We start from the raw sequence: 23,190 nt of genomic DNA, 5'->3' as shown, positions 1-23,190 counted from the left end.
AGGGGATAACCTTGCTGGCAATAAGGCTATTTTCTTCTCCTCACCGCCACCATTTCCGCAATGCACTCTGGGAGTGTTCCTTTCCTTGAGCCTTTTTCATAGTTACCTTCTTGCTTGTCCATAAACACACCGGGGAGGTCACACTGGGGTGTGTGTGCACGTTTCTGTGCGCTGCTCGTGGGCGTGAGTGCTGGGGTGTAGGATGTGGTTATGCAGGCTGGTTAGTGCAGAGGGACGTCTGAGGAACCCTTTGTCCCTGTCACGGGTGTCGTATGTGTAGAAGGGTCTGTGCCTGCTGTACATCAGAAGGATGTGTGTGCTGAGTGTTGGTATAGAGTTTATGCAGGGTAGGACACCGCCAGCGGCGCAGCTTCGCGCTTACCTGCCTGCGACGCTCAGCAAACAGCCACAATACTCCGAATCAAGCCCAGGAGGCGGGGCCGCGCTGCCGGGCGGAAGCTGAAATCTGGCGGCGGCGGAAACGCGACCCCAGAGGGGCAAGATGGCGGCGCCCTGGGATCTCTGTAGCAAGTAGGTGGCAGGGTTGGAGGGACGGACTTTAGGTGACCCGGGCAGAAAACCTAGGGTCCAGTTCCTTTGTTGGAGCGTGCCCGCGGGTCTTTGGTCTGCACGGGAGCGGCTGCGGCCTTCCAGTGCATAGATCTCGGGTACGGCTTTTCATCCATCGGCGGCAAAAGCTGAGACTCGGTGATTTCTCGTTGCTGACTCCGGTGTTCAGGAGGCATGCCTAGAACTCCCGACCGCAGAGCTCTAGGGGCAGTTGCGTGACCTGACTCGGGTTTGGATCCTGGCGCTAGAGGACAGGCTGCGATGTAAGAGCCCCAAAGACTCCTCAGAGGCAATGCAAGAAAACCCAGAGGTCCATTGTTAGCGCTACTTTGCTTACAGGTTACTCTCTAGGCTGAGCATCCACCCTTATTTTGTTAATAGTTAAAGATGTTATCATTTCTAGCACGGATTGGTTCTGGACAAATCTGCCCTGGAGTTTGTGGTGGAAATACATTGGTGGCTTTACATAGACTAGAATAATTGCTGTCAATTATTGAGGCTTATTTAAATAACAAATACTGGAGTAGACGCTTGGTGTGCTTAGCCATTTAAATCCTTACAAAAATTTCTGTTATATAGGACCTGTTATTATCCACATTTTATGGTTATGGAAACTGGACTCAGGGTAGCCTAGATAATTTCCCATTTTCGCACAGCTAGTAAGTAGCTGGAGCTGGTTTTTGACGTCTGGCCTTCTGATTCCAAAGTTGGTGTCCATAACCACCATAGCTCTCTGCAGTGTGGATTATGGCCCACCCTGAGAAGTGTGCTGGACTTTGCTTTTGGTCACTTGAATCCATTGATAAATAGAGGAAATAGTCTCTGCTTTTGTAGAATCTTACAGAAGTGAATTGTTAACATACTTTGGATTCTCCCTTCATCTAGTTTAGCCTTCCTTTGGGCCAGGGGGGACACTGGGGTAGGAGATTTTTTTTTCCTTGTTTGTTGGCAAGACTGCCCAACAATTGGTTACAGTTAATTTCTCTTTGTATGAATAATGAGAATCATAACTGGTATTTGTGTACTTGCCATGTATAAGACTCTTATTCTAATCACATTACATATATTTAACTCATTCATGAGGTAGGTACAATTATCTTTATGTTACAGATAAGGAAACAGGAACAGTAATTTGAGTAAAGTACCTTGCTTAAGCTTACAGTTAGTGAATGGTAGAGCCTGAATTTGAGCATAGGCAGTCCATCTCCATACTGTTTACCACCCATCCAGGAAGAGGCACACCTATGTACTTTGCTGTTGTCACTCTACAAACATATTTACTTATTACAAGATCTGTGCCAAATTTAAGACTCAACATTGTACACAGGTCTTTGCTCACTTCATCCACTTCCCTCTGTTCTCTGCTTATGTAAGTTTTCTCCTTCAATATTTAGACCTATTTTTATCCTTTAGAGATTTTTTCCACCTCTGAAATCCTGTGGACTAGTTTTTTATGTGATTAATTTGGTCACTGGGATATAATGCTATTTATTTATCTATTTTTTGTTATTACAGAGTCTTTCTCTGTTGCCCAGGCTGGGGTGCAGTTGTGCAATTACAGCTCACTAACCTCCCTCAAACTTCTAGACTTAGGTGATCCTTCTGTCTCAGCCTCCCAAGTAGGTAGGACTACAGGTGCATGCCACCACGCCTAGCTAATTTTTTTGTGGAGATGGGGTGTCACTGTTGCCCAGGCTGGTCTTGAGCTCCTGACCTGAAGCAATCCTCTCACCTAAGCTTCCCAAAGTGCTAGGATTACAGGCATGAGCCACTGCACCCAGCCTTGTTTTGCTTTTTAAGTGTATACATGTAGTTACTATATTCCTCCCCCAAATTTGGGTGCATCGTTGACCAAAGGAAGACTTTCACAATCTAGGAAATGTCATTTTAACTACAAAACTTTGGAATTTCTAGGCTTGGGGGTGGGGGGAAGAGAGATAATGAAGTAGGAAATTATTAAAAGACCCAGTATTTTGGCATGGTTTCTGCCTCCCCCGGAAGCTCCTTGACCCCAGGGACTGGGTTTTACCTGCATTTCTTTGTATTTACAGCCCCTTGTACACCATTCTGCCTAGAGTAAATTCTCAAAAAAAGTTTTTTATTATGTTCTTAAAGTCACATCCTCATGTGATTGTTTTTGCCATTTCTACCCATTTTAACCTCTCCCACAACCTTGTTTTGGGGAGTGTTTCCAATACTGGCTTTGTTATTAGATGTAATCTTGCTTAGAACTGCATGAAGAAAGAGTAAGGCAATGTGTCCTTCAGCACTATTGTTATTCCCATCTATCCAGCCTTGTCTCCTCCTGAGGAGGCGGAAGCTGTCAACTTCATTGCCTCTCTCATGTGCCATGTTTATCCAGTTTCCACAGTTTTGCTCAGCTGTTCTTTCTGGCTGGAGGCTCATCTTATCCTTCAAGGTCTGGTTCAGTGGTTTTCAACTAGGGGTGATTTTTCCCCTAAGGAGACATTTGGCAAAGTGTGGAGATATTTTTGCTTGTCATAACTGGGAGAGGAGGTATGCTAATGGCTTCTAGTGGGTAAAAGCCAGGAATGCTGCTCAACATTCTATTAATACACTGCACAGGACAGCCTCCCACGACAAAGAATTACCCAGCCCTACAGGTCAGCGGTCCCTATTGAGAGAAACCCTAGTGTAATTCCAGCCTTTGCTCTTCAGAAGATGCTTTGTAGTTCTCCCCTGTCTCACTCACTGTTCCATACTTCCAGGACACTCGAGCACAACACTAAGCAGGAGAACACTGTGGTTAAGAGCATGGACTGACTCTGAGATTGAAACCTAGTCCTACCACTTACTGAGACTTTAGGCAAATACTTCTCAGCACCTCTCTTTCCTCAGCAATAAAATGTGAATGATAGTAGTAACCTGCCTCATGTGGTTGTTATGAGGATTAAATGAGTAAATATGAAAAAAGTGCTTAGAACAGTATATGGCACATACTAAGTGCTCAATAAGTGTTAGCTATAATAATAACATAATTTTATTATTATCAACATCTAGCTCAGGGGTTCCAAACTAGGCAGCCAGCTGGCAGACATGTTTGTTTGGCCAACCCAAGTTTTTTTGTCTTTTAATTGAAATATAATTTATATACCACAAAATTCACCATCTTGAAGTATACAATTCAGTGGTTTTTAATATATTCACAAGGTTGCAACCAACACCACTAATTCAAGAACATTTTCATTATCCCAAAAAGAAGCACCATACCGATTAGCAGTCAATTCACTTTTCCCTCCAATTCTCCTAGTCCCTGGAAACTAATAATCTACTTTCTGTCTCTATGAATTTTCCTCTTCTGTGCATTCCATATTAACAAACACATACAATATGAGGCCCTTTGTGGCTGGCTTCTTTTACTTAGCATAATGTTTTCAAGGTTCATGCATGTTGTAGCATGTGTCAGAACTTCATTCCTTTTTATTGACAAACAGTATTCCATTGTATGAATATACCACATTTTGTTTATCCATTCATCAGTTGATCAGCATTTGTGTTTCCACTTTTTGGCTATTATGAATAATGCTTGTTCTGAACATGCATGTGCATGTTTTCTGTGAACATATGTTTTTATTTTTCTTGGGTATGTATGTCTAAGAGTCTAATTACTGGATCGTATGGTAACTCTGTGTTTAATTTTTGAGGGACTGCCAAACTATTTTACATTCCCACCAGGAGTGGATGAGGGTACCATTTCTCCACATCTTACCCAATACTTGTTATTTTTCTTTTCTTTCTTTTTAAATTTAATTTCAGCCTTCCTAGTTGTTGTGAAGTGGCATCTCATTGTGGTTTTGATTTACATTTCCATAATGACTAATGATGAACATCTTTTCATGTGCTTCTTGGCCATTTGTATATCTTCTTTGGTGAAATGTCTATTTAAATCCTCTGCCCATTTTTTAATTGGGTTATTTGTCTTTTAATTGTTAAATTGTAAGAATTCTTTTTTTTTTTTTTTTTTTAATTTTTTTTTTTGAGACAGAGTGTCACTTTGTTGCCCTGGCTAGAGTGAGTGCCGTGGCGTCAGCCTAGCTCACAGCAACCTCAAACTCCTGGGCTTAAGCGATCCTACTGCCTCAGCCTCCCCAGTAGCTGGGACCACAGGCATGTGCCACCATGCCTGGCTAATTTTTTATATACATATTTTAGTTGGCCAGCTAATTTCTTTCTATTTTTGGTAGAGACGGGGTCTCGCTCTTGCCCCAGCTGGTCTCGAACTCCTGACCTCGAGCAATCCACCCGCCTCGGCCTCCCAGAGTGCTAGGATTGCAGGCGTGAGCCACCTCGCCCGACCTCGAATTCTTTATATAATCTAGATACAAGTCCTTTATTATTTATATGATTTGCAAATATTTTCTCCCATTCTATAGGTTGTCTTCACTTTCTTGATAATCATCTTTGATGCACAAAAGTTTTTAATTTTGATAAAGTCCAATTTATCCATCTATTCTTTGGTTGATTTTGGTATCATATCTAACAGATTGTTGCCTAATCTAAGGTCACAAAGATTTACAACTATGCTTTCTTTTATTACCTTCTTTTTCTTTTTTTTTTTAATTATTTTTTTTTTGAGACAGGGTCTCGCTCTATTGCCCAGGCTAGAGTACAGTGTTGTCATCATAGCTCACTGCAACCTCAAACTCCTGGGCTCAAGCAATCTTCCTCTCACAGCCTCCCGAGTAGGTGGAACTACAGGTGGGTGCCACCACACCCAGCTATTTTTTCTATTTTTATTTTTGGTTGAGATGGGGGCAGGAGTCTCCCTCTGTTGCTCAGGCTGGTCTTGAACTCCTGACCTCAAGCAATCCTCCTGCCTCGGCTGCCCAAAGTGTTGAGATTACAGGTGTGAACCACCATACTCAGCCTACACCTATGTTTTCTTCTAAGAATTTTACAACTTTAGCTCTTACAATTAGGTCTGTGGTCCATTTTCAGTTAATTTTTGTATATAGTGTGAAGTAGGAGTCCAACATCATTCTTTTGCGTGTGGATATCCAGTTATCCCAGCACCATTTGTTGAAAATACTCTTCCTTTACTCTTCTTTCAAAGATACAATGTCTTTCCATTTGTTTAGGTCTTTAATTCAATAATATTTTATAGTTTTCAATGGACAAGTCTTGTACTTCTTTGGTTAAATTTATCCTGAAGTATTTTACTCTTTTTAATGCTATTGAAAATCTTGTCAACCTTGTTGAAAATTAGTTGACTATAGATATATGGAGTTATCCTAGACTCTCAATTCTTTTTTTTTTTTTTTTTTTTTTTGAGACAAGAGTCTCGCTGTGTTGCCCGGGCTAGAGTGAGTGCCGTGGCATCAGCCTAGCTCACAGCAACCTCAAACTCCTGGGCTTAAGCAATCCTACTGCCTCAGCCTCCCCAGTAGCTGGGACTACAGGCATGTGCCACCATGCCCGGCTAATTTTTTTTTTCTATGTATATATTTTAGTTGGCCAGATAATTTCTTTTTTCTATTTTTAGTAGAGAGACGGGGGTCTCGTTCTTGCTGAGGCTGGTCTCGAACTCCTGACCTCAAGCAATCCACCCGCCTCGGCCTCCCAGAGTGCTAGGATTACAGGCGTGAGCTACCACGCCCGGCCTTGGACTCTCAATTCTATTACATTGATCTATATGTCTTTCCTTATGCCAGCACCAGACAGTCTTGATTACAATAGCTCTGTTTTCAAAGTGTGACTCCTTCAACTTTATTTGTTTTCAAGATTTTTGGTCCTTTTGTTAAGACAGAGGGGTCCATTCGTCTTTTTGTGGCAAACATATCTTGCTCTTGCTCTTGCTCTTGCTCTGTAAATCTATCTTGTCCTTCCTCGGTAAACTTTGTTTCACACTTGCCTTGCCAAAAAAAAGAAAAAAAAGATTGTTTTGGGTAGTCTGATGAGTCCCTTGCATTGCCATATTAATTTTAGGAGTATCTTGTAAATTTTTACAAAAATAGACAGTTGGAATTTTGATAAGGATTGGCCTCGAATCTGTAGATTTGGGGAGTATTAAGTCTTCCAGTGCCTGAGCACATGATGTCTTTCCATTTGTTTAGGTCTTTAGTTCAACAGTGTTTTATAGTTTTCAATGGACAAGTCTTGGACCTCTTTGGTTAAATTTATTCTGAAGCATCTTATTCTTTTTAATGCTATTGTAAATTAAATTGTTTTCTTAATTCCATTTTCTGATTGTTCTTTGCTAGTATATAGACATATGAATGATTTTTATACATTGATATTTTACAGCCTAAGGTTTTTAATAATTTGAATACCTTTAAGCCAGGCATGTTCTCTCTGTTTGATACAGAATCATCGCTCCCTGTTATGACACATTTATCTGCCTAGCCCCTGATAGGATTTTCCTCAGGTCTCCTGCTGGTTGTTCCTGAGCATTTTATCACCCACAGATTATAAACAACCTAAGCTGGCTGTAAATATTGTTGCTAGGCTGATGACATTAGGGAGGGCTGAAAAGGGAAGGCAATAAGCTATGAATGAGGAGGAATGAGTTCATGTGAATCCAAGGAAAGACAGGGTCTTCTCTGATACCTAGCACAGAGGATTGGGGTTCAGTTGCAGAGGGCCCATCATCTTTATTGCTCTTAGGGATGAATGAGAGGGAATCCCCACACGGAAACAGTGCTGGAAAGAGTCATACTGGGGCTGCAGCTGGAGGGTCAAGATGCTGTCAAGACCAAAGCCGGGGGAGTCCGAGGTGGACCTGCTGCGCTTCCAGAGTCAATTTCTCGCAGCTGGTGCAACCCCAGCGGTACAATTGGTGAAGAAAGGAAATAGGAGAGGTGGCGATGCTAACCCAGAAGAGGCTCTGCTGCAGGACCATCGGGATGTGGTGATGCTGGACAGTGAGTATCTGTGGGGTGAGGCTAAGAAGAGGAGAGGGTACAGCTTCAGGGGCCCCTTCATCTTCCTGATGTGGCTGGGTTCTACCCCATCATTATTTCAGACACTGCATAGTCTCTGTTGCGACAGCCCCATTTTACAGATAAATAAACTGAGGCTCTTAATATATTACAGATAAAGGCCCCATTTTACAGATAAAAGAAACTGAGCTTAAATATTTTAGCCAGGTGCAGCGGCACATGCCTGTAGTTCCAGCTACTAGGAAGGCTGAGGCAGAAGGATTGCATGAAGCTAAAAGTTCAAGACCAGCCTGAGCAACATAGTGAGACCCTATCTTTAAAAAAAAAAAAAAAGTTGAAAATTAAAAAAAAAAAAGACGTTAAATATCTTACCTAAGGTGAAACACCTTGAGCCAGGCTCCAAGGCAGCTGCCTTTCTTTGGCTCACCTCAGCCCTCGGCGTCCTCCTAGGAAAATATGAGTATACTTACATGTGGGTTTTTTCACTTCTCAGATCTCCCAGATTTGCCCCCCACTTTGGTTCCTGCTCCCCCGAAGAAAGCTAGGCCCAACCCTGGCTACCCTCTGCCTGAAGATGAGGACCCAGAAGAGAGGCTGAACAGACACGATCAACACATCACTGCTGTCTTGACTAAGATTATTGTGCGTCTCACCCTGGCTGAGTGGGACAAGGCATCCCAGGGCAGTAAGGATATTGGTGGGTGGATAAGGGTGAGCCTTATGAGTGGAGGGTGCTTCAGAAAGTAGACTTCCCCACTGCAGTCAGGTTGGGAGCTGGGTTAGAATCACTCTGCCCTAAAATAAGGTGAGTTCATGACTCTCCAGAGTGAGGTTCTAGTCTTGTAGAACGAGGGCCAGTGGGGTAGAGTCTAGCTTGTGGAAGTCTCTCCATTGTCGTTCACTACTTTGTGCTTTGTTGCTACAGGAACGAGATACAAGTTCAGTGGCCGTGAATCTGCCTGTGCCCAGTGGTGTTGCTTTCCCGCCTGTATTCCATCGCTCACAGGAGAGACAGGTGGGCAAGGGTAAGCTTAGGCAGTGCTTGGGAGACAGGTGAGTCTCATAGTACATCTTCTCCAGGTGGTTTTAATAATGATAAGCAATTCCATTTATAAAGTAGTACCATCCTAAGCACTTTATACATATTACTTCTTTTAGCCCTCATAACAAACATGTAAGGTAGAGGTGTCATGATGATACCTTGAGTATGAGGATACCTTATCCCTATTTTTCAGATGAGGAAAACTGAGAGCCCCCACCCAGAGAGGTGAATAACTTGTCTAATACCACACATCTAATAGGTAGAAGAGCCCAAGCTTCAACCCAAGTCTGTCAGATTTTAAGATGTTTACTCCTACAGAGTTCTCGTTTTTCTGATGACTAGGGTTATGATCCCTAGAGCTAAGTCCCTTTTATCTTTTTGTTCCAGAGACCTTAGTATAATGGGGTTAAGAGGAGAGAGATAATGAGCATCAGTAACCTAGGTCTTCTTTTTGCCACATAGGGGAAGTCAGGAACATCTGGTAAGAGAAGCATCTTTGCCCAGGAAATTGCAGCAAGGAAACTGTCTGAAGCCAGGGTGCCATCCGTTGAGGAAGTTGTGTCCAACGTGGTCCCACCAGAGGGTAAGCTGAGGTTAAAGAGGCTTGGGCTTGGCCTTTTTCTTTTTCTTTCTTTTTTTTTTTTTTTTTTTTTGAGACAGGGTCTCACTCTGTTGCCTAGGCAGGAGTACAGTGGTGCAATCGTAGCTCACTGCAGCCTTGAACTCCTGGAGTCAAGCAATCCTCCTGCCTCAGCCTCCGTCCCAGGTAGTTGGGATTACAGGCATACGCCACCACTCCCAACTAATTTTTCTTATTTTTTGTAGAGACAGGGTCTCAGTATGTTGCCCAGGCTGGTCTTGAACTCCTGGCCTCAAGCAATTCCCCCGCCTCAGCCTCCCAGTGTGCTGGGATTACAGACGTGAGATACTGTGCCCTGCTTTGGCCTTTTTAAAAGATGTGATCATAGGTTCATTTTTGTATGTGTGTCTTCCGTGCCTCAAATAGGAGGTGCATTTGAGCTATCTCAAGAGAAAGTCATTCCATGTCCTTACTTAAAAGTACTGAGTATGTTAGGCTTGGGTCCACATCTAGGTCTTAGGTGCAGGGAGGGGGCAGGCCATTATGCAAACCTGAGAGAACGGGTATGGGATAGAAGTGTCTGGCAGAGACTATAAAATAAAGGTGTATTAATAGTTGAGCCAGGCACAGTGGCATGTGCTGGTAGTCTCAGCTACTTGGGAGGCTAAAGCAGGAGGATTATTTGAGCCCAGGAGTTTGAGGCCAGTCCGGGCAACATAGCCAGACCCCATCTCTTAAAAAAAAAAAAAGATGTAGGCCAAGGTTCCTTTAATAATGCACCTTACTAGCAGAAGAGCTGGGGGCAGGCACTTAGCAGTAGATGGCTGCCTAGACATCCAGGAAGAGTCAGAAACTAGGATGTGGCCAGGTGTGCCAGTTTGAGCCCATAGTCCCAGCTACTTGGGAGGTTGATATGGGAGGATTGCTTGAGGTCAGGAGTTTATGACCAGCCTAGGTGATATAGTGAGATTGTCTCTTTAAAAAAGAAAGAAACTATGATGTTTCTGAGGGAAACCTTTTCATATAAGTCCTAGGGAAACAGTGAGTGGAGAAGCCACCTCCCTTCTCCAGTGTGCGTGGAGTCCTGTGCTAGACCCAGTGGGGTGTCTATTCTGTGCCTGGGAAAGCTCCGGTCTGTACCTGTCCCCAGGCTTAACAAGCATACAGAAAAGGGCCATACGGCCCAGTTAGAGCCATGGAGGGCAGGGTAATGAAACTGATCATGCACTTCTTCCAGATGCTGTGACCTGTGAGGCACCCGCTCCTAGAGACCAGGGCTACCAGCTTCCAGGGAGCAGCCACAACTTCCAGGGCCCCAGTTTGGTCACCGGGAAGGGGCTCAGAGGCCAGGAGGCTCAGCAGGAAGCCCAGACCATCCATGAAGAGAATGTAGCGAGATTGCAGGCCATGGCTCCTGAGGAGATACTACAGGAACAGCAGCGGTTGCTGGCCCAGCTTGGTATGGGTACTTGACTTTGCTAGGAAGGGACTGCCACTTATTGAGGAAGACTTACTGTGAGTTCCAGGTGCCGTGCTGGGTACTTTAATGTTATTATTTCATTCTATCCTTAAACTCATCCCGTGAGGTAGGTGGCATTAACCTCATATTATTAATACCTATGAAAAAAACAGGCCCCAAATTTTAAAGAAATTCTCCATGGGTCACAAAGCATATAAGGAACTCAGATTGGATTTAAACCTAGGTCTTTCTGGTCTCATAGGCCCTGCTTGTAAGCACTGTGCTATGTGTAACTGTACTACCCTGGTGCAGTGGACATTATGCTTTATTACAGCTGTACGCCAGTGTAACTGCAGTCTGTTCCATTCTGTGACACTACTGTGCTACACCTCCCTCCTAGCTTTTCTTTGCCAAATGCTAGGCACCCAGTCAATCTTGTCTCCCACTGTATTATCTAGCACCTATATAGAGCATAATGCATATTGGATATTTAGTAAATATGTGTGTATAAATAAATTAGCTGAAAGAAGGTGAGGGAAATTGTTTCCCTAAATGCCTTCTCTTTGGCCCTCGTCAACATTCATTCCATAGCCACTTACTTTGGACCTGTGACTTAGAGCCAAGCACAGGGACAGGCATAGGAACCTGGGGCAGAGGACTGTCAGGGCTAGAGGGAAAGGTGGGCAGCCCCTAGTGACCCACAGGTGTGAGAAGGCAGGGTCATTGAAGGGTCATAAGAAGAGCCAAGGGGCTTAGGCCAGGGCTGGGAAGCAGCTTGTCCTGTCCTTGACACCAACAGGCAGGCAATATTCAGCAGGTTCCAGGCCTGTAGCAGGCTAGGAACAATCTGCCCTCTCTTACTGTCCCTGCACCTTCACCTCTAGACCCCAGCTTGGTTGCCTTCTTGAGATCTCACAGCCATATCCAAGAACAAGCAGGAAAGAAGGCCACCGAGGAGCAGAGGCTGGGAGGATCCTCTGTTCATGTCACCAAAGAGGAGCCCCTCATGTCAACTTCTGCCAGTGAGTCCAGGAAGGGAGACAAGCTGGAGCCAGGAGCCCCAGGTATGGAGGAGGGGGGACCTTCTTTTGGTGGATAAAACAAGGGGAAAATGTCCCTTCTCCTAGGCCTGGCAAATGAGAGAAGGTTCTCTGCCCTTGGAGAGCTAACATTAATCCTCATCGTTGGCTTCAAATCAGTCTTCATTTGCTGATGCATATCTTCTTCCTGCACATGCTTCCTGTTTTCATGTCCTGTTACTGCTCCTTCTCCACCTCCCCTTATAAGAGGCTGAACGGCCCCCTCCCCCTGACAAACCGTCTCCCTGCCTTTGCTGTAGCTGCCTCAGCTCTGGCTCTGTCCATCCCATAGTTCTTTCTACCTCTGATCCCAGTGTTGGGAGAAGATGGCCCAGCCAGAGTGATGGGAGAGGAAGAGTATGATGAAGGTCTTATGAACGTGCCAGACCAGAAGCAGAGAGGCCAGTGGAAGCACTCAATTCCCAGAAACTAGATTATTTCATTAGTGATTAACAAAGGAAGAAATTGAATTATGACAGCCAGGAACCTCCTGCCCCCGGAGGAGCTCCAAGCCAGCTGAGTAGGTTGGGTGGGGGTAGGGGTGAGGGAGGAGGATAGTGTTGCAGGGGTATGTTTCTATATCTAGCCCCCTGGGGCAGTTTAGTTGCTTCCTCATTGTCCCCACTCCCCTACTCCTTTAGAGGGCTGGAGAGCTATGCTTTCCCAAATCTATGTGGTCCTCCCTTCCTCCTCTTTTCTGCCCAATTTTTCTCTTTCTTTCCTCCTCCCACTCCCAGCAAATTCTTGGGGTCTGCAAGGGTCTAGAGCCCAGGACTGGATGTGTCTGCCATATCTGCAACATTCGCCTGGTTCCCAGGAGTTCTAGCCCCAGGGCCATGCTATTTAGCCACAACTGAGGTTAGAAGCTGCCAGATCATGGGGCAGAAGTAGATGTGGCAGCTGCTCAGTGACAGTGGGGACTCTTGTGGACTAGTGAGCCGAGCCCCTTAGGGAATACATCATGCATCTATCTCCCCAGCGCTTGCACTGCCTGTGACCCCCCAGAAGGAATGGCTGCACATGGACACTGTCGAAATGGAAAAGCTCCATTGGACCCAGGACCTGCCCCCACTCCGGCGGCAGCAGACACAGGAGGTGAGGAGAGCCAGCTGGTCTACAAGGGGTGGGGTGGGGCGTGAGGGGCTACTGCTCTTACACCCAGAGCTCAGGCCCTTCTATTCCCCTGAGCCTGAGAAACATCTCTCTTTTGCTCTCATCCTCCCCTCGCATCACCCTGCATGGCCCCCAAGGCCAGATGAGCCCCATTTCCAGGCAGAGGTAGAGTCAGGACCTAAGTCCTGAGAGGCCTGAGATTAAACGTGAGGAGTGGGTGTGGACAGGTTGCTGCTGCCCCGGCCCACAATCCTTTCTCTTCCCATCAGAGGATGCAGGCCCGATTCAGTCTACAGGGAGAGCTACTGTCTCCTGATGTGGACCTACCCACCCACCTGGGCTTGCACCACCATGGCGAGGAGGCAGAGGTGAGGCATGAGGCCCAGGGAGAACTGGGCAGCTCTTGGAAAGTGCTTTTAACAACCACGTGGAGGCCGGGAAAGGTTGCTCACGCCCATAATCCCAGCACTTTGGAAGGCTGAGGTGGGAGGATCACTTGGGGCCAGGTGTTCAAGACCAGCCTGGGCAATATGACCAGGCCCCATCTCTACAAAAAAAACAAACCATTGGCCCAGTGCAGTGGCTCACGCCTGTAATTCTAGCACTCTGGGAGGCCTAGGTGGGTAGATCGTCTGAGCTCAGGAGTTCAAGACCAGCCCGAGCAAGAGCAAGACCCTGTCTGTACTAAAAATAGAAAGAAATTAGCTGGACAACTAAAAATATATAGATAAAATTAGCCAGGCATGGTGCCACATGCCTGTAGTCCCAAATACTCAGGAGGCTGGGGCAGAAGGATTGCTTGAGTCCAGGACTTTGAGGTTGCTGTGAGCTAGGCTGACGGCACTCTAGCCCAGGCAACAGAGTGAGACTCTGTCTCAAAAAAAAAAAAAAAAAAAAACAAACTATTAATATCTGGGTATGGTGGCACATGCCTATAGTCCCAGCTACTCAGGAGACCGAGGTGGTAGGATCACTTAAGCCCAGGAGGTCAAGGATGCAGTGAGCTAAATCAGGACACTGCATTCCACCCTGGGCAAAAATGGCACATGGAAAAGGATCTCTGGTCAGTTGCCCATGACCTCCTGTGTGCCCTGCTCTAGTTCATGGCCTTGCTGTCCATTCAGTTCCTTAGGCTCAAAATCTTGCTCCTCTCTGCCACACACTTGCCTACTTTTGTCATCATGCATCCTACATCATGGCCTTGCTCTGTCTGCTCAATTGCCATGCCTTCCACTCTCTCCTCCATGCCGCTCCATCCCTCACAAGGCTGCCGTACTGATTTCCTCTGGCCCAGCTCAGGCTATACCTTGCCTTGGAAAGTTTCTTGGCTCCCCTCTGCTCACAGAATAAGGTCCTGGTTCCTCAGCTTGGCAAGACCATCCGTTCCCCGCCTGTTCCTGCTGACCCTGCCACCCTGCCCCCTTCACTCCTGCTGCCCCACTCTGCCGCCTTCTCCCCACACACCTCCTGTGCTCAGGGACCTTCAGGGCTCAGCTTGCTCCAGGGAATGCTTTTACCTTTTGCACCACGCCAGGCCATAGAAGTTCTACCCATCCACTGAGACCAGATGGCTTTTGCAGGTCCCCCTTGCTCTTTCTTCTGTCTACTGGTTGCAAATAAAACATGGATTGCTATATTCCTCCCCATCTGCCATATGCCACGGTTACTTGTGTGCAAGTCCCATCTTCTTTACCAGCTCGAGGCTCCATGGAGAGCAGGGGCAGGAGATATCACTTACTCATCTGTGTCTTTCCCTTGACATTTTGCTGGGTATGTTTTGGGCACTGCTTTGCATCTTTACTCCTTCTAACTTCCTGTCCCTGCCCCAGAGAGCAGGGTACTCCCTACAGGAGCTGTTCCACCTGACCCGCAGCCAGGTGTCCCAGCAGAGAGCACTAGCACTGCATGTGTTGGCCCATGTCATCAGCAGGGTGAGTGGACTACTGGCCTGGTCCTGCCTGCCCCTACCCCCTTGCTCCACAACCTTAGACGTTCCCACTTCCTGCCCTTTCCATTCTGGCTCACCAGCCAGATACGTGCTTTTAACAACCCCAGGTCATTAGCGGGCAAATGAAGGGTTAGAATGAAGACTATTTAACTTCAGCATCTCCAGCAAGGTTTTATCCTCCTGCCCCCAAGGCCCAGGCTGGTGAGTTTGGGGACCGGCTCGTGGGCAGTGTCTTGCACCTCCTTTTGGACGCTGGTTTCCTCTTCCTGCTGCGCTTCTCCCTGGATGACAGAGTGGATGGGGTCATCGCAGCTGCCATCCGGGCTCTTCGGGCTCTGCTGGTGGCTCCTGGAGATGAGGTACGCCACAGGGGTAGGACTGGGGCTTGGAAGCGTCAGGGTCCCCACTCCTCATGCTGGGTGAGCCTCGCAAGCAGAATGTAGAATGGGAGTGAGCCGGTATCACCCTCTTCTCCTAATGGCCCCGAAGCCCAGGAGCCTCGCCCCTTTCACTTCTTCCCACCCCTATTCCCTTTCCTTTGGCAGGAGCTCCTCGACAGCACCTTCTCTTGGTACCATGGAGCTTTGATGTTCCCTCTGATGCCTAGCCAGGAGGACAAGGAGGAAGAGGATGAGGATGAAGAACCCCCAGCAGAAAAGGCTAAAAGGAAGAGCCCCGAGGAAGGAAGCCGGCCTGCACCTGACCTGGCCCGACATGATGTCATCAAGGTAAAGGAAAAGCATCTTTCCCATCCTGTGCCTAGAGGGCAAGCACACATTGGGCAAGAGGTGTCATCAGGGCCTGGGCCCAGCTGTGTTTGGCAGTGGGTTTCTCTCTCTGACCTCTAGGGGCTCCTGGCTACCAACCTGCTGCCTCGGCTGCGCTTTGTGCTAGAGGTCACCTGCCCAGGACCTGCTGTGGTCCTTGACATCCTGGCCGTGCTCATCCGCCTGGCCCGGCATTCCCTGGAGTCAGCCACCAGGGTGAGAAAAAGAAGGGGACAGGGAGTGAGCAAAGAGCCTGACTAGGCCTGGTCAAGACAGCCTCCCTACCTCCCCTTTTCCTCCCGTCTCCCATAGGTCCTGGAGTGCCCTCGGCTGATAGAGACCATAGTTGGAGAGTTCTTGCCCACCAGCTGGTCCCCCATGGGGATAGGGCCTACCCCCAGTCTGCACAAAGTACCCTGTGCTACTGCCATGAAACTACTTCGTGTCCTGGCCTCGGCTGGTAGGAATATTGCTGCCCGGCTGGTGAGCAGGACACAGGGCAAGGGATGAGGGGGTTTGGGACAGGGCTGGGTTGGTAGCTAAACATGGCCCCTGAACTCGGGGTGACCAGCTCATGCCATCTTCCTCTCTGGTTCAGTTGCTTAGAAATACAACAGAAACCACCAGACAGGAAGCTAGTCAGCGGGAGCCTGGTGTGTCCTGTAGACATACTCTAGTCTCACGATGTAATGGGAGGGCTCCCCTTCCCCAGACCCAGATCACAAGAGCCACATATAGATAGGTGCTCATCACCCTTAGCCAGGCAGCCCTAGAGAAGGTGCCCAGCAAGTGCTTGCTAAAGAGAGGGAGAGGTGCATGAGATAGTTTCACCCCTGCCCAGAGCTATGATCCTGTGGCCCAGAGTGGCCTGCAACAGGGTCAAGTTGAGCCAGTCTCTCAGTCCAGCTGAGAGTAGGTGGACTTGGACTCCCAGCAGACCCTGATCCCCATACTCTGCCCACCCCCAGTTGAGCAGCTTTGACCTCCGGAGCCGCCTGTGTCGCTTCATAGCTGAGGCTCCCCAAGAACTGGCCTTGCCCCCAGAGGAAGCTGAGACGCTGAGCACTGAGGCCCTCCGTCTGTGGGCTGTGGCCTCCTCCTATGGCCAGGGCGGTGACCTTTACAGGTGAGGAGAGGCAGGAGTAGGCTCCCTTGTAGACCCCTCCATTTCTGCACTGGTGACCAAATCAATACCTCAGTCTTGCTCAAGGTCCCAAGCTTGGTTGGGGGGAGGGGGGTGGCACTTAGAATGAGGAAGGGATCTGCTGGGTGTGAAAAGTCTTGAGAGTCAGGACCAGGCAGAGAAGAGCGGAACAAACCTGAGCTAACCACAGTCTGCACAAAAGCATTGGTATCTTGGTGAACTCAGATTTAAATTCTCTGTTGGGGGCAGCCTTGAAGGACTACATCCTTCCCTTTCCTCAGGGCCCAAGAGTGCCTCAACCTGGGGCCTTCTCCGTCCTGATCCTCCTTCACCAGACGGCAAACCCCTGGGGCAGGGCTGTGTCTGTGTGTCATTTCTCCATCTACTCCATGCAGTGGAAGTTAGTCATCGTTCTTCCCCAGGGAGCTCTACCCAGTGCTGATGCGGGCCTTGCAGGCCGTGCCACAGGAGCTCAGCACCCACCCGCCTCAGCCCCTGTCCGTGCGACGGATAGCCTCATTGCTCACTCTCCTCACCCAGCTGACCCTGGCCGCCGGTAGCACCTGCCCCAAACCCATCAGGTAGGTTAAACCCTGAGCCTGCCAGTAGGGACATCCTGCCGGCAACCCCAGGACAGGCAGAAATGCTCCTCCCTAGGGAGAGAGTGACTATTGCTTAGAGGGGAATCAGGCAGCCAGATCCTCACTGTGGCCCCTTTTGGCACTTCTGTAGTGACTCTGCTGAGGCCAGCCTATCGGCCACCCCCTCGTTGATCACTTGGACGCAGGTGTCTGGGCTCCAGCCTCTTGTGGAGCCATGTCTAAGGCAGACCTTGAAGTTACTGCCCAGATCTGAGATGTGGAGTGCCCTGAGCCCAGTGCCCACCGCCTGCCTATTGTTCCTGAGCACCTACTATGAGGTCTGGAGCCAGCAAGTGAGTGTCACCTGCCTGCCTTCCATCATACCCCTGTGCTGGCCTCCAACCACATTCCACCCCTCCACTCCTATTCCCCATTTCCCACCATCCATCTTTTAACTCCTGCCTTTCCTCCTCTTTCCATCTCCGTATCCCAGTGGGGCTTCCCAGGAGCCATGCTGGTTGGGACCAGAGAACCCAAGCAGCAGCTGAGCCTTCCTATAGCCTTTATGTTCTCTGTGAATCCCTGGCCTTTGGGTGCCAGAGCAGCCTCAGGGCCTTCTCTCCCTTCAGAAAGGTCAGCCTGCAGAAGCTTCCAAATGTACTCTTGGGCTCTTGGGATGGTGGAGTTGGCCCAGGTACACAGGGGTAAGACAATGGGTGTCCTGGGCCATCAGCTCAGTGAACCCCGTGGTCCTCCAGCCAAGCTTGTGCCCAGAGGATTGGCTTCAGGACATGGAGCGCTTGTCGGAGGAGCTGTTGCTGCCACTGCTGAGTCAGCCCACTCTGGGCAGCCTGTGGGAGTCCCTTAGGTATGTGCCATGTGTGGGTAGTTAGGGGGAGGCAGAAGAGGAGGCACTTTCTCTTCTCGGGATTCCTAGGTCCAGCTCTGTCCATCCCAGGGTGCAGCACTGCAGCCTGAGGGAACCTGAATCCCTAGCAGGCAGCAGTGCGCGGGGCTCGAGGAGTGTGGGCACTGACCTGCACAGCCAGGCCTCTGCCGGCCTTGGTCACAGACCAGGCAGCTCTTTTCCAGCCTGGCACATGTCAGGCCAGAGCCCCCCTCCAATTCTCTGTTTTGCCTGCAGGCACTGCTCCCCTCTCTGCAACCCGCTGTCCTGTGCTCTGGCCCCTGAAGCTCCCCCTAGCATTGTGTCACTGGGCTGTGCAGGAGGCTGCCCCACTCTGAGTCTGGCTGGCTCAGCCTCACCCTTCCCATTCCTCACTGCCCTCCTCTCACTTTGCAACACCCTGGCCCGGATCCACAAGGGGCTGTGTGGCCAGGTAAGCCCTGGGTGCCTGGTTAGGGGCCAGGGAGGGGGCCATGGTGGCAGGAGTCAGAAAGAAAGGGGAGGGTGTTCCATGGGGAAAGGAAGCCTCTTCTGCCAGCACCCATTTCTCTGAGTTTGGCTGGGAGGGGACAGCCACTTGGGGAGGCCCAGAAGGCATCAGAGTCAATTTCTACATCTGAACAAAACCGTTTTTCCTCAGCTGGCAGTCATATTGGCTGCCCCTGGACTCCAGAACTACTTCCTCCAGTGTGTGGCTCCTGGGGCTGCCCCACAACTCACACCCTTCTCTGTGTGGGCCCTGCACCACGAGTACCACCTACAGTACCTGGCCCTCGCCCTGGCCCAGAAAACGGTGGGTTCCCCTGTCTGACAGGTTCTGCCTCCTGCCCCGAGATCTCCTCCTGCTTCTTGGAACCTTTGCTGCTTCTGCCAAGCCATGCAGCTCCTGCTTTCCTCCAGACGTGCCCTGGATCTGTGCCCCTCAGCCTTGCTTACGTCCTCTTCCTCACATCCCACTGCTTTGGTCCCCTCCCCTCCGCACTCCCCCACACTAAATAGCTCCTAGCTTTTTTATCCACAGGCAACTGTCCAGCCACTGCCTGCCGCCAGTGCTGCCCTCTATCATGGTATGGCCTTGTCCCTGCTGAGCCGGCTGCTGCCCGGAAGCGAGTACCTCGCCCACGAATTGCTCTTGAGCTGTGTGTTCCGGCTGGAGTTCCTCCCGTGAGTTCAGGGTTACTGGCATCAGCTGTGCCCTATGGAGGTTGCTGTGGTTGTTAACTGAGCAGCCCTGTATTTGGAGCCAGCAGAGCTAGATTTAATTCTCTTTCTTCCATGGATTGCACGTTTAACCCATCTGAGATTCTGTTACCTCATTAGTAAAGTGGGAATGAGGCTTACCACACCAGACAATGATTGTGAGACTTCGGTGTGACCGTATGGCTAAAAAGTGGTATATAAACTAGCCATATGCATGTACTAGCTCGCAGTTACTGAGTGTTTACTCTGTGTCTGGTACTCCCTTACGTGTTTATCTGTATTTTAAGTGTTTTACACGGGCCATGAGATAGATACTATTATCCCTCTCTTACTCTGAGGAAACTGAGGCACAGGGAAGTTATGTAAACTTACACCTGTGCAGCTGGCTTTAGTGTTCATCCTCTTAATTGGTATACAACACTGCATGGGAGGTGGTTAGGAGAGCAGGGAGGAGCAGGATTGGACTTAGGAGCTTCTGGGAAGCCCTAAAGAGCTGGCACGGCCTCCAGTTGCACTGATTCCAGCCCTTGTTTTTGGCTTTTGCATCCCATTACAGAGAAAGAACATCAGGGGGTCCAGAGGCAGCCGATTTCTCTGACCAACTCTCCTTAGGGAGCAGCAGGGAGCCTTGGTGTGGACGAGGGGCCCTACTAGCTCAGGCCTGCCGGGACCTCCCCAGCATCCGCAGCTGCTACCTGAGCCACTGCTCGCCAGCCCGAGCCAGCCTGCTGGCCTCCCAGGCTTTGCACCGAGGGGAGCTACCGCAAGTCCCAACCCTGCTGCTGCCTGTGCCTAAGGAGCCATTGCTGCCCACCGACTGGCCCTTCCTGCCACTGATTCATCTCTACCACCGGGCTTCAGATACCCCCTCGGGGCTCCCTCCCACTGACACTGTGGGGACAGCCATGCGGGTCCTGCAGTGGGTGCTAGTTCTGGAGAGCTGGCGCCCCCAGGCCCTCTGGGCTGTGCCTCCTGCTGCCCGCCTGGCACGGCTCATGTGTGTGTTCCTGGTGGACAGTGACCTGTTCCGGGAGTCCCCAATACAGCATCTGGTGGCAGCCCTCCTATCCCAGCTCTGTCAGCCTCAAGTCCTGCCAAGCCTCAACCTGGACAGTCCACTTCCTGGCCTGACATCTTTCCCTGACCTCTATGGCAACTTCCTGGATCATTTCGAGGCTGTCTCTTTTGGGGACCACCTCTTTGGGGCTCTGGTCCTTCTTCCCCTGCAGCGTCGGTTCAGTGTCATCTTGCGCCTTGCCCTATTTGGGGAACACGTGGGAGCCTTGCGATCTCTGAGCCTGCCTCTCACCCAGGTACTGTCTCAGCCCAGCAGGGCCTGCCAGGGGTGCCCTGTGTGGCCCTAGGGGCAGTCCTGAGCAGGGGGACCTTTAGTGGGCCTCAGGTTCCTCTCCTTACCCCTTCTGAGCTTTGAGGGGATTGAGAGAATCCATGAAAAGGGTTTAACGTGGTATCTGACATATAGTAGGTGCTCGTTATTATTAACAGGGTATGGCTTTCTCATAACGGCTACAATCCAGGGAAGAAGAGATTTACTAAAAACCAAAATGGCTCTGAATTGTTCAGATTCTAGGTGTTACAGCAGGATTCAGAAAAGGGAAAGATCAAAGTAGGCTTCCCATAAGGAGAACGCTTTGTGGAAGAAGTAGGGATTGACCTGGGCACTGAAGGTTGGGTAGAATTTGAATTGTTGAAGAGATAGAAGGGCAAGATCTTCCTAGTAGAACAATATAAGCAAAAGCTCAGTGGCAGAAAGGAGCATGACAAAAGATAGGGAGGAGAGTTCTGTTGGGAACTTTTTGAAAACAGGAGTTTGAGGTTGTGGTGAGCTGTGATGATGCCATTGCACTCTAGCTGAAGTGACAGCAAGACTCTCAAAAAGAAAAAAGTACTATATAATATAATCCATTGTGTAGATGCACCCCAATTTTCTCAGAACCTCTTGCTGGCTGTTTAGATTGTTGCAGATTTTTTGCTATTTTAAGTAACACTGTGATAAACAGCATTGGACATAAACTTTGTGTTTCTCTTATAATCATTTCTCTGTGAGGTTAAGAATGACTTTTTAGAAAGAGAATTAACTTGCCCAAAGAACATGAATTTTTGAGAAGTCTGTTAACGGAGCAGTTGAATATGACATTTTGAAAGTTTTTATTTTAAAGTATTAAGCAGTGGTAGGCAGTAGACGTTCACAACTGCTTCTCAGTTCCCAGTTTCCCTTGCTTTCTGCTCTTTAGTCTTTAGCCTTGATCCTTGTGCTAGAGAAGGATTGATGTCTCTCTGAGACCTGATCTCTGTCCTTATGATTTGGTTTCACGTGACTATCAACCATCCACCTTGTAGTCCAGTGATACACATTCCCACCCTTCCCCTCAGCACATCTCATTTCCTCGTCACAGTTGCCTGTGTCCCTGGAGTGCTACACGGGGCCTCCTGAAGACAACCTGGACCTCCTTCAGCTCTATTTCCGGGCCCTGGTTACTGGAGCACTCCGTCCACGTTGGTGCCCTGTGCTCTATGCTGTGGCTGTGGCTCATGTAAATAGCTTCATCTTCTCCCAGGACCCAAAGAGCTCAGTAAGTTACGTCCCCGTCTTGAAAGGGAGGAAGGGAACTAGCAATTGAGCTGCCCCTGGGCCAGCTGGGGAAGAGGTGAGGGTCAGACAAGGCCCTGGGGCAAGGTAGTGGGTCCTAGCCCTTGGCTCAGTGCCTCTCCCCGTTTTGCATCTAGGATGAGGTAAAGGTGGCCCGCAGGCATATGCTGCAGAAAACTTGGCTGCTGGCAGATGAGGTAGGGTCAGGGCCATTAGGAGGGTGGGAGATTAGAGGATCCTGGGGGACAGAGACCTCAGCAGCATCCCACTACTCACTTCATAAAGTCTCTTCCCTCTCCACAGGGTCTCCGGCAGCATCTCCTCCACTATAAGCTTCCCAATTCTACCCTCCCAGAGGGCTTTGAGCTGTACTGTCAGTTGCCCCCTCTGCGTCAGCAGTACCTCCAGAGACTGACCTTAACGATGCTCCAAAATGGGGTATCAGAGATCTAGTGTAGTTGCTACGTTCTCCTGTATCCATCTCACCAACAGACGCCTGGCCAGACAGAAGAGTATTATGTCCTAAGGGCAGGCAGGAGACAAAGGAGCAGAATGCTTACCCTCCTGGGAGCAGGTAGTTGGAGCTCTTTTGGAGCAGAATGAACCCTAGCATTACATCCTGATATCTGGAGCTCAGGATCTGGGGCTTTTGAGGGCCTGAGCTGGGAGTGACAAGTGACTTACCTATTTACCCTCTCTTTGGGAACAGGACAATCTAAGTACACCTCTCCTTACCTACTCCCAGCCCCTGCCCTCGGCTGAAGTATATGAATGCTATAGCTGTGCATTGAAATAAAAATTTTTTAAATCTACTGGGTATCTGTTTTTTGTTTTTCTGTGGTTTTTTTTTTTTTTTTTTTTTAAATAGAGACAGGGTCTCACTCTTGCTCAGGCTGGTCTCGAACTCCTGAGCTCAAGCAATCCTCCCACCTCGGCCTCCCAGAGTGCTAGGATTACAGGCGTGAGCCATTGTGCTCTACTGGGTATCTGATTTGGACTGATTTCACTCATGTTAGTTCAGGGTTGGTGTCAAGGGGTGGGTTATCCCAGGGGAGGGGCAGGGGAGGAGAGAGATGGAATCAAGAGTGGAAGGTAAAAACTGAATCCACATCTGAGGCCAACAAGAGTAGGTCCTTCTGGGCATGGTGATGCATAGCTTAGTCCCAGCTAGTGAGAAGGCTGAGGAGGGAGGATCACTTGAGCCCAGGAGTTAGAGTTTAGCCTGGGAAACATAGTAAGATCCCCAAAAAGAGATCTCTAAAAAGAATGTGGGTCCTATTTCCTGGATGG

At 49.0% G+C, this 23,190-nt stretch overlaps 1 protein-coding gene across 4 annotated transcripts; it reads left to right on the top strand.

The window, feature by feature from the left end:
• The first annotated feature begins 397 nt into the window (after positions 1 to 397).
• RPAP1 (RNA polymerase II associated protein 1) lies at positions 398 to 22,712 on the top strand. Of its 4 annotated transcripts, none has more exons than XM_045538076.1 (25): positions 398 to 531; positions 7,195 to 7,451; positions 7,963 to 8,111; positions 8,395 to 8,484; positions 8,974 to 9,094; positions 10,329 to 10,550; positions 11,435 to 11,614; positions 12,609 to 12,724; positions 13,012 to 13,110; positions 14,572 to 14,673; positions 14,882 to 15,049; positions 15,236 to 15,418; positions 15,539 to 15,673; positions 15,770 to 15,940; positions 16,426 to 16,583; positions 17,024 to 17,182; positions 17,334 to 17,535; positions 17,941 to 18,050; positions 18,327 to 18,522; positions 18,730 to 18,882; positions 19,111 to 19,253; positions 19,846 to 20,602; positions 21,707 to 21,883; positions 22,038 to 22,097; positions 22,204 to 22,712. In XM_045538076.1, exons 2-25 carry the CDS (start codon positions 7,271 to 7,273, stop codon positions 22,351 to 22,353), a joined length of 4,182 nt encoding a protein of 1,393 aa, XP_045394032.1. In that variant the 5' UTR covers positions 398 to 531; positions 7,195 to 7,270; the 3' UTR covers positions 22,354 to 22,712. The 4 variants fall into 4 exon arrangements, with proteins under 4 accessions (XP_045394032.1, XP_045394177.1, XP_045394100.1 ...); XM_045538144.1 differs by lacking the exon at positions 398 to 531 and adding an exon at positions 542 to 833; XM_045538221.1 differs by lacking the exon at positions 22,038 to 22,097 and having other exon boundaries at positions 480 to 531.
• Positions 22,713 to 23,190: the final 478 nt, after the last annotated feature.

This window comes from Lemur catta, chromosome 1, assembly GCF_020740605.2.
Source record: "Lemur catta isolate mLemCat1 chromosome 1, mLemCat1.pri, whole genome shotgun sequence".
NCBI classification, from domain to species: Eukaryota; Metazoa; Chordata; class Mammalia; order Primates; family Lemuridae; genus Lemur; species Lemur catta.
Note: the sequence above shows the minus strand (reverse complement) of the source record. Positions and strands in the feature narration are given on the sequence as shown.

Bases quoted from the DNA above. Each gene is read 5' to 3' on its own strand.
- RPAP1 (XM_045538076.1), top strand. From the start codon at position 7,271: ATGCTGTCAAGACCAAAGCCGGGGGAGTCCGAGGTGGACCTGCTGCGC. The intron at 8,112-8,394 runs GTGCGTCTCACC...TTGTTGCTACAG, and splicing joins CTGTCTTGACTAAGATTATT to GAACGAGATACAAGTTCAGT. The intron at 17,183-17,333 runs GTAGGTTAAACC...GCACTTCTGTAG, and splicing joins ACCTGCCCCAAACCCATCAG to TGACTCTGCTGAGGCCAGCC.